Source organism: Mandrillus leucophaeus, unplaced genomic scaffold (genome assembly GCF_000951045.1).
Source record: "Mandrillus leucophaeus isolate KB7577 unplaced genomic scaffold, Mleu.le_1.0 Scaffold475, whole genome shotgun sequence".
Lineage (NCBI taxonomy): Eukaryota > Metazoa > Chordata > Mammalia > Primates > Cercopithecidae > Mandrillus > Mandrillus leucophaeus.
Window position 1 is genome coordinate 1,005,295 of NW_012105087.1, and position 10,758 is coordinate 1,016,052.

Consider the following 10,758-nt stretch of genomic DNA (forward strand, 5'->3'; position numbering starts at 1 on the left):
CCTGAGCATATTGCCTCTCTGTATAAAGACACGTTTTGTAGCCTCCCCAGTAGCTAGATATGTAACTAAGTTCTTCCAATAAGACTAAGTGAAAATGTTATGTGGAACTTTTGTAAAGTCTCCTTAAAAGAAAAGGGGCGTGCCCTTGTTACATTTCTCCTTCCTTCTGTGTAGAATGTCCATATAATGGCTATAGCTACAGTGGCCATCCTGGACCGTGAAGTATAAGGTACATGCTGAAAATAGTGGAGCAGAAAGAGAAGCTGAAGAACTGTTATATCATCTCAGGACTACCTACTTCCAGACTTTTTTAATATAAGAGGAAAATAAACTTAAATCTTATTTAAGTTATTGTTATTTGGGGTTTTTCTGTTAAATGTAACTGAAGCTAATCCTGACTAAGACATTGGATTGGTGAAAGCATTACCTACCTCAGTGTTAAGGAGTAGTTTTATATTATGGAGAGGCAGAGCGCTTGGTGCTAAAATCTTTACTGAATGAAGGGGAGTCAACAATTCTGTAAATAACTTCAATCAGAAGTTATGGGTGCTTCAAAGGAGCTGGGGAATTTGGGAAAGCAAGGCAGAACAGTGAAGGGGTGGCCTGCCCCTCCACACCCGTGGGTGTTTCTCGTTAGGTGGAATGAGAGACTTGAGAAAAGAAATGAGACACAGAGACAAAGTATAGAGAAAGAAAAAGTGGGCCCAGGGGACCGGCGCTCAGCATACAGAGGACCCATGCCGGCACCGGTCTCTGAGTTCCCTTAGTATTTATTGATAATTTTCTTTACCATCTTAAAGATAAGGGAGTGGCAGGACAATAGGATCATTGTAGGGAGAAAATCAGCAGTAAGACATATGGATAAAGATCTCTGTGACATGAATAAGTTCAAAGGAAAATTCTGTGCCTTGATATGTATATGCAGACATCTCCATAAACCTTTTAGCAGCATTGCTCCAGCAAGTCCCACCTTTTGCCGTAAGGCGGTTTTCTCCTATCTCAGTAAATAGAGCATACAATCAGGTCTCACACTGAGATGTTCCATTGCCCAGGGACGGGCAGGAGACAGATGCTTTTCTCTATCTTAACTGCCAACAACTGCCAAAAGGCCTTCTTTCCTCTTGTACTAGTCCTCCTCAGCACAGACCCTTCACGGGTGTCGGGCTGGGGGATGATCAGGTCCTTCTCTTCCCACGAGGCCCTATTTCAGACTATCACATGGGGAGAAACCTTTGACAATACCTAGCTTTCCTAGGCAGAGGTCCCTGCAACCTTTGGCCGTATACGTGTCCCTGGGTGCTTGAGATTAAGAGAATGGTGATGACCTTTAACCAGCAAGCTGCCTTCAGGCACTTGTTTAACAAAGCACATCTTGCACAGACCAAAATCCATTAAGCCTTGAGTCACCACAGCACATGTCTCTTGCAAGGACAAGGTTGGGGGTAGGGTCACAAATTAACAGTATCTCAAATACAGAACAAAATGGAGTCTCTTATGTCTACTTCTTTCTATATAGACACAGTAACAGGCTGATCTCTCTCTCTTTTCCCCACAGAACAGCAGTGAAATTAGGGCAGCATGAGGGTCAAGGATGACATATATATACCCTACCTTCTTTCTTGTACTAAGATCTTGGCTTTTTATGTCTTGTGTTTGATTGAGGAAATGAATTATAGACAAGGACATAACACTTTTGTTTTAAACCACAACTGAACATTAAAGATAACAAACTGATTTAGATCAATGACTCAGAATATGTTTTGGAAGAGCATGCTTGTCCTGCAGACATTTCAAAATGTTAATCACCCTTTAATCTCCTTCATCACTTTTTAAAATTATTCACTGTTTGATTTAATCCTTCAAAAGTCATCTACCTCCCATATTGAATGTATTCATTTAATTAATTAATTCTTAACTTACTGAGGTCTTACTATGTTCCAGCCACTACATCAGGCACTAGGAACACACAGATTAAGTACAAAATGTATTCCATCAAGGAGTTTACTAGTTCAAGGAGGAAACAGGTGAGAGAACCAACTATTGTTACATAGTATGATAAGGCTATTCATAAAATGTAATTGAGAAGGACACCAGTTGTAATGAGAGCACAGAGGAAGGTGACCTATTTCATACTGAGGGTCAGAAAGGTATTCCCTGAAGAGATAACAGATGACCTGAATCTGGACAATGGTATAGGTGTTAGCCAGCTGGGCCAGTGAAGAATTTATCAAGAGGAAAGTACAGCACAAGAATGTGTATAAAAGCATGGAAAAACTTGGCGCTCTGAGAAATTCCATTAGGCAGTCTGGAGGTTGTTTAAATGCTGTATTATTCCTAACAAAAGTAACGGGCCCAGTATTAAGTAAAATAATCTTATTTATGAATGTACATGACATCAACATACCATAAATTTGCTAGTGGGGTCTGCTGGCTTAATGTGCGCAGCTTCAAGAAAGAACATATCTAAGTGATTTTAAGAAGTTGTATATTTTGACTTTATATCACCATTTTACATTCTCTATAATTATAGTCCATACTTACTCAGCAAAGGAAGCAAAACTGCTGCATTAAGTTATATTATGCATTATTAAAGCAACTTAATTTATGGAGAAATCATAGAAAAACATAGTAATTTGAATGACTGGTACTAGCCAGTTTTCCTCCTCTGAGAAAATTCTGCCAGACCATAGCTCTGGGTCAAATCCTGAGCCAAAAAATAATAATAACTCCACATTTCTTCTTTTTATTTTTAAATTTTATAAGAGTTTTAGATTTAAGAAAAGTTGCAAAAATAGTACAGCATTCTCATATACCCCACATCCAATTTTCTTTATTGTTGACATTTTACATTCCTGTGGTACACTTGTCACAACTAATAAACCAATATTGATACATTATTAACCAAAATGCATACTTTATTAATATTCCCTTAATTTTTACTTAAAGTTCTTTTTCTGTTGCAGGAGCCCATCCAGGATACTACATTACATTTAGATGTCATGTCTCCTTAGGCCCCTTTATTCTGGGACAATTTCTCAGACTTTCTTTGTTGATGATCTTGATGGTTTTGAGGTAGTCAGGTATTTGTAGAATATTCTTCAACTTGGGTTTGTCTGATATTTTTCTCATGGTTCGACTGGATTATGGTTTTTGAGAGGAATATCACAGAGAGGTAAAGTGGCCTTCTTATCACTTCATCTCAAAGGTACATACTGTCAATGTGACTTATTACTGTTAGTGTTAATCTTGATCACCTGAGATAGTGTTTATCAGATTTCTCCACTATAAAGTTATTTTCCCCCTTTTCATACGTAATTTTTGGAAGGAAGTCACTATTCAGCTCACACTGGAGAAGTAGAAGTTCTGCTCCATATCCTTGAGGGCAGAGTTCATAAGTTATTTGGAATTCTCCTTCATGGGAGATTCATCTATTCTACCCCATTTATTAATTTATTCAATCATTTATTTATATCAGCATGAACTCATGGGCATTTTTCATATTTTATGTTGTAATTCAATACTAGGTTATTTTGTTGCTCAAATTATTCTAGCTTTGGCCATTGGGACCACTTTGAGATGGCTCTTGTGTCCCTTTGACATATGCCATTGAGTTTGCTTTTTGAGCACTTCCTTATTTTCTGGCACTACAAGAATATATATATATATATATATTTGTAATCGGCTTTAAAATAATTAGGAAAATGATAGAACATTTTAATGTAAGAGCAAGATATAGTAAATTGATGAATATTATTAGACATTATCAGTAACAAGAGCTTTGTATCTTAAGTTGTTTTTAGTTCAATTTCCTGTTCACATCTTACTTTTAGCTTGGTTGAGTTAAAAAATCATTAACCAATGATTTTTTTTTTGTAACCTTATATATATGTACAATGAGAGAATCAATTAATTTAGAATTACATACTCCTAATTTTAAAAAGAAACTGGTGTACTTATTGCCGAAAACTAGGAATTATATTATGAAAGGACTGTTAATTCAACAAATTTATATGCTAAAAGAGAAACGAATTTATATGTTAAAAGAAATTAAAAGGAAGCAAGAGACATTCAATTTGCTTTTGATCTGCAGATTTAAAAATACTAGGTTCATTTTAATAGATGATAAATCTCCAGTATCACAAGGATTATGGAAAGCAAAAGACCTGAAAAGTAATACCAATTCTCAGTTCTAACTCTCAAAAGGCATTCCACAGGTAAATTCGGTGAAAGGGTAGGCAATTGTCTAAATGCTTAAACAAGAAGATGTTGTAGTTCTCACATTTCTGGTTCTCTTACATGTGTTTGTATTTAGAAAGACAATAATCTCTAATGTTGTTCTTTTCCATTGTTCAAATTTATCCTGTTGTTAAGTAATAAGCAGCAATCCAAATACAAACGTATTGTACAAGAGCTATTTATGAACATCACCTGAGTTCAATGTGCCTGACAGCTGACACTTAGTGAATTTCTCCATGAAACAAGAACAGTGAAACTTCCACAGATGAGAAAACAGAATCATCAGTGGCACTGGGATGTAAACCTAAGTCCCTGCTTTGCATTTCATGTGCTCTGTTTTTCAGAACTACACTTTATGACATGAGAAAAACTGGTATAAGCAGAATGTTCGTACATTTAGTTAATATCAATTCTAATTTAATACATAAATGACTTGTTCAAATACTTATTACTTAGACTCCATGTAAGGGAGGAGAAAAGGGGAGAAAATTAGAGTGGGGGAAGATGAATCAAATCACATTTATAGACCACACTACAACAGTTGGAAGCTACTTATCATATTTCCTAAGATAAAGTTGTGTTGGATCCTAATATGGGAACAAAGAGATTTAAGAAGGTAGGACAGCTAATTTAAAATCCCAAAATTCTCAACCAAGTTGATCTCATTGGCAGATGGTAGATTATCTGAATGACTGTGAGCCTAGAAAGTTGAAAGTAATTTCTTTATTGAGAAAATAAAGACATGGTCCCTAAGGAAAAGGGCTAAAAATGACCATGTATCAAGTACACTAGTGAACAGCAAGTGAAACAAAATGTCTTAAGCATCTATGTCTTATCTTAGAAACATACAACTATTGTAAGAACATTATTTCTCTTATCTCTCAGGAAACATTTAGTTATAATATGAAAAAAAAATTGAGCTTCTAATAGAAAATCAAATCCTATCAGAAGAGTTACGTGGAGTAAGCGATTTTACACAGATGCTGACTTACTCTCCCTACCATAAAATTTGATAAACAACAAACATTTATGAAGCATCTACCACATGTCAAGAACTCTGCTAAAGACATACAAAGATGACTAAAAGAGTACCTGAGCTCACAGTCTAGGGATTACCACAAGGAAGAGTGATGGATCACGAGTGGAAGGGAGATGAGTTACTACAAATGAAAAACAGGTTTCATTGTAGGAAAAAGGAAAGTGAATTAATGCTTTTGAAAGAGACATTAAAGTAGATTTCTGGGCAATATGAAACTGAGAGTCAATCTTGTCAGATTCTGAAGGCATCTGTAGATAAGCTGCCCAATGAAAAACAGGGCAGTGACAATAGGACAACTAGAAATAAGCTATAATTATAGCAAAGAAGGCAAGAGCTAGCATAAACCTGCCCATTGTCATTGTTGAAGTCATAGAACTACTCCTTTCAACTACTCTTGTCATCAGAGGCTTCCTGATGCGATCATCTGTGGTGAGGATAGCTTTTCGAGCCCCATCCCACTTTCCAGGGCCCTGTAGACGATAGTGGATTGGGGTGCAGGGTCCCAGTAATAAGTGTAATGCCAGCTTGGGGTCAGTGAAGGCCAGAGACAGCAGATTGGGCCTGACCCCCACCAAATCAGCAAGCTCTTCCATGGTATCTATGTAGTCTCCCTGAATGGTATGGCGTTGGCTCTCCACATACCTGAAGTAGAAAAGACAGAAACCGTGGCCTAGCAATAATTCAATCAGTCAGTCAATCAATTACAGCCTTCTGAGTGCCTGCTATTGGCTTAATATCGGACTAGGAGCTGTGGAATATAGAGGAGAAAGATAAAACATTTGTCACTGTCCTTAAGGATCTTAGGATCTACAAAAGGAGATAAAAGAGATAAACATGAAGCAGAGACTTCTGAGTGGTTTCAGACTGCTAAATAGGAATGTGGAGAGGGGATAGTTAAAAGAGAGCTGTAATCGTTAGGTTCTTGAAGGATGTGAAAGATACAGATAAGATGAGGGACAGGTATAGCACATTCAGATACAAAGGACTCTGATGTTAGGAGAAAGAGAAAACCCATCACAAAAATTCTCAAGTATGGCATCCTCAATTATTTTATGAGGGAATGGTGACAGGGTCCACAGGGCAGGACTTCCCAGGGCCAATGTTAATTTGGAATCCTGAAAGGATGAGGGAGAATGACTTACTCCACAAGAGGAAGTAGCCCTCCAAAATGGAGACAAATGAAATGATTATACCAAGTACAGATTTAAAGACTTAAAACAACTTTTTAGGGGGAAAATGTGTTTGATTAACAGTGATATCTGTGTGGTGGAGTGGGATTTGGTGAGCTAATGAGTGACTTTCACTTTTTACTTTCTGTAATGAAAAGAAAGAACTGTAGGACAGAGAAGAAGAGAAAAGCCAAATCAAGCCAGTTGAGATTGAAGAATCCAGGGATAGGGACAGGAAAAAAATGATAGAAAATAAATTTGAGGTAGAACTGGTGAGATGGAATTTCAGAGGACCTGATAGAGGGTCAAGTAGGAATTTATTGAAATGGGACTAAGTTTAGGAGAGAAAAAGGTAAAACTGTAAAAAATTTGAGAGCTTTCCGTTATGAACAATATGTTGGCTTAAGGGTTTGTAGGCATACATTTATTTGTCCTATAATAGTAGGTCAAGATCTATACTATTCACGAGGTTGGGCATGGTGTTTCACGCCTGTAATCCTAGCAGTTTGGGAGGCTGAGGCAGGCAGATCACTTTGAGCTCAGGAGTTCGAGATCAGCCTGGGCAACATGGCGAAACCCCATCTCTACAGAAAACACAAAAATTAGCTGGGCATTGTTAGCGCGCCTGCAGTCCCAGCTACTTGGGAGGCTGAGGCAGGAGAATTGTTTGACCCCAGGAAGTGGAGGTTGCAATAAGCCAAGATCACACCACTTCACTCCAGCCTAGGTAACAGAGTGAGACCCCATCTCAAAAAAAAAAAAAAAAAAAAAAAAGCTATAGTATTCATGAAGGTTTCACAAAAGAGGTTCACTATCTTCTACCTTGATTATGCAGATTAAATAAACTCATATAAAACAATTTATATACATAGCCTTTAATAAAGGTTATATTATATCCTTGGGTTACTGACTACTCAGGGTCAGAAGGTGGTTAGACAAAAATAAGTCAAAGGAAAGAGAGGAGGAAAGTTAAAATAAGATACTTTAGAGCCAGAAAAGAAAGCACTCCAAGAAGGAAGAAATGTTTAAAAGCACCAAACTCAGTAGTGAGAAGAAGGAAAATGAAGCTGGTCACAGGTGACCTTTAAGAGAGCAGTTTCCGACCAGTACGGTGGCTTCTGCCTGTAATGCCAGCACTTAGGGAGGCTGAGGCGGGTGGATCACGAGGTCAGGAGTTTGAGACCAGCCTGGTCAACATGGAGAAACCTGTCTCTACTAAAAATACAAAAATTAGCTGGGTTTGGTGGTGTGCACCTGTAGTCCCAGCTACTTAGGAGGCTGAGGCAGGAGAATCGCTTGAATCCAAGAGGCAGAGGCTGCAGTGAGCCAAGATCGTGCCACTGACTCCAGCCTGGGTAACAGAGTGAGGCTCCGTCTCAATAAATAAATAAATAAATAAAAATAAAAAGGGCAGTTTAAGGAGTAAGGATGGAAGTTAACAATGCAGAAGGCGTAGGAGGGAGCAAAAGGTGAGAATTTAGAAAATTTAGTGCAGAAGTTTGGCAGTGAAAGGAAGGAGGAAAATAGGAGAGCGCCTGGAAGTGGTAATGGAATTAAATAAAAACTTTCTTCTCCTCCTACCTGAAGGAAAGTTAAGCTAGTATAATCAGTTGAAGATAACCACCTCTTTAGGCCTGGAACGATTGTCTGTCAGTTTTCCACAGAAATTTGGAGACTTACCATCAATTTTCACTTTGTCCAAATGAAAAACACCCAGCGATTGAGCTTAAGTTCTGAAATTCAGACTGCTAAATGACTGTGTTCACCAAAACACTAAGCAGCTGGCTGTTACCATGTTCCCAGCTCACATGGACTATTCATACCATGAGCCACTGTGACTTGAGCATGCTGTCACATGAGCATAGCCAGCAAAGTGGCCACTGCAGACTTGTAAATCTACCTACAGATTTGTAATTCACCCATAGCTGCCTCTCATTCATCCACTGTCACTCTTCCTTCCTCTGGCAAGTCTACTAGCACGTCAAGTAATCCTCACAAAAATAATACACCTTCTGCCTTCTGATTGTATTTCCAAATGTGTTTTCCGATGTGACTTTTGTAAGGCATTAAACATAGGATTTTAGACACCTAAAACTTTTCTCTCCTTTCTTATCCATATGTGGTGTGCACCTGTAGTCCCAGCTACTTGGGAGCTGAGGCAGGAGAATTGTTTGACCCCAGGAAGTGGAGGTTGCAATAAGCCAAGATCACACCACTTCACTCCAGCCTAGGTAACAGAGTGAGACCCCATCTCAAAAAAAAAAAAAAAAAAAAAAAAGCTATAGTATTCATGAAGGTTTCACAAAAGAGGTTCACTATCTTCTACCTTGATTATGCAGATTAAATAAACTCATATAAAACAATTTATATACATAGCCTTTAATAAAGGTTATATTATATCCTTGGGTTACTGACTACTCAGGGTCAGAAGGTGGTTAGACAAAAATAAGTCAAAGGAAAGAGAGGAGGAAAGTTAAAATAAGATACTTTAGAGCCAGAAAAGAAAGCACTCCAAGAAGGAAGAAATGTTTAAAAGCACCAAACTCAGTAGTGAGAAGAAGGAAAATGAAGCTGGTCACAGGTGACCTTTAAGAGAGCAGTTTCCGACCAGTACGGTGGCTTCTGCCTGTAATGCCAGCACTTAGGGAGGCTGAGGCGGGTGGATCACGAGGTCAGGAGTTTGAGACCAGCCTGGTCAACATGGAGAAACCTGTCTCTACTAAAAATACAAAAATTAGCTGGGTTTGGTGGTGTGCACCTGTAGTCCCAGCTACTTAGGAGGCTGAGGCAGGAGAATCGCTTGAATCCAAGAGGCAGAGGCTGCAGTGAGCCAAGATCGTGCCACTGACTCCAGCCTGGGTAACAGAGTGAGGCTCCGTCTCAATAAATAAATAAATAAATAAAAATAAAAAGGGCAGTTTAAGGAGTAAGGATGGAAGTTAACAATGCAGAAGGCGTAGGAGGGAGCAAAAGGTGAGAATTTAGAAAATTTAGTGCAGAAGTTTGGCAGTGAAAGGAAGGAGGAAAATAGGAGAGCGCCTGGAAGTGGTAATGGAATTAAATAAAAACTTTCTTCTCCTCCTACCTGAAGGAAAGTTAAGCTAGTATAATCAGTTGAAGATAACCACCTCTTTAGGCCTGGAACGATTGTCTGTCAGTTTTCCACAGAAATTTGGAGACTTACCATCAATTTTCACTTTGTCCAAATGAAAAACACCCAGCGATTGAGCTTAAGTTCTGAAATTCAGACTGCTAAATGACTGTGTTCACCAAAACACTAAGCAGCTGGCTGTTACCATGTTCCCAGCTCACATGGACTATTCATACCATGAGCCACTGTGACTTGAGCATGCTGTCACATGAGCATAGCCAGCAAAGTGGCCACTGCAGACTTGTAAATCTACCTACAGATTTGTAATTCACCCATAGCTGCCTCTCATTCATCCACTGTCACTCTTCCTTCCTCTGGCAAGTCTACTAGCACGTCAAGTAATCCTCACAAAAATAATACACCTTCTGCCTTCTGATTGTATTTCCAAATGTGTTTTCCGATGTGACTTTTGTAAGGCATTAAACATAGGATTTTAGACACCTAAAACTTTTCTCTCCTTTCTTATCCATATTTAGACTACTAGTGCTATTTCTCCATTCTATTGTCACAGACTATTTTTCCTTTTTTCTTCATAATAGAATCTAAATCCTCAAGCTAACATGAGGAAGATAAATATAGTACAATATTTCTCTTATTAAGAAATAAGTAGAAATGTAACCATATATCTTCCTGGGAGATTTTCTTACCTTTTTTCAATTTTCTCTTGAGTTTTAGATATTTCTGCCATCATTTCACTCTGTGAGGGCAATGTCTTTAGCCCTAAAGATAAAAATTAAAATTTTAACTGTAAAATTACCTCAGTAGGAACACTAATCCTATAAACAATTACTATGCTATGGAGAATTCAAAGAAATACAGGATAGTTTCCTGTACTCAAGGAGGTTACAATTCCCTTGATCATTACTCTACCACCACCACAATATAATATTAACATCTGTAGCTTACTCTACTTATTCTCCTTTGTCTTTGGAAGAGATTTCCCCTACTCTGACTTCCAACCAATACCTGCCTCCTCCCTGATGTAGTCTTTCAATTGGGAAATGAAATATGGACATGAGAAAATGGCCTTAAAAGTATATGGAAAATCAGTTACAAAGTTAAAGGGCAGGGGAGTGGGGAAACACACCTGCACTTGTATTCTTCATAACAAAGGGGCCTTATATCAACAGAAAGAGAAGGAGTAAAAATAATAATTTTTTTTT

At 38.2% G+C, this 10,758-nt stretch overlaps 1 protein-coding gene across 3 annotated transcripts in view; it reads right to left on the reverse strand.

The window, feature by feature from the left end:
- Positions 1-2,468: 2,468 nt before the first annotated feature.
- Positions 2,469-10,758, reverse strand: part of FMO5 (flavin containing monooxygenase 5) — a 42,805-nt gene continuing 34,515 nt past the window's right edge. For 2 of the 3 annotated variants that reach the window (XM_011995199.1, XM_011995201.1), the window contains 2 exons: positions 10,243-10,315; positions 4,078-5,917 (listed from right to left, as the gene is read on the reverse strand). In XM_011995199.1, coding sequence (XP_011850589.1) covers positions 5,572-5,917; positions 10,243-10,315 — 419 coding nt within the window. In that variant the 3' untranslated portion in view covers positions 4,078-5,571. Of the gene's footprint in view, positions 3,137-4,077; positions 5,918-10,242; positions 10,316-10,758 lie in introns of those variants that run through there. The other variant, XM_011995200.1, reaches the window with a different exon arrangement.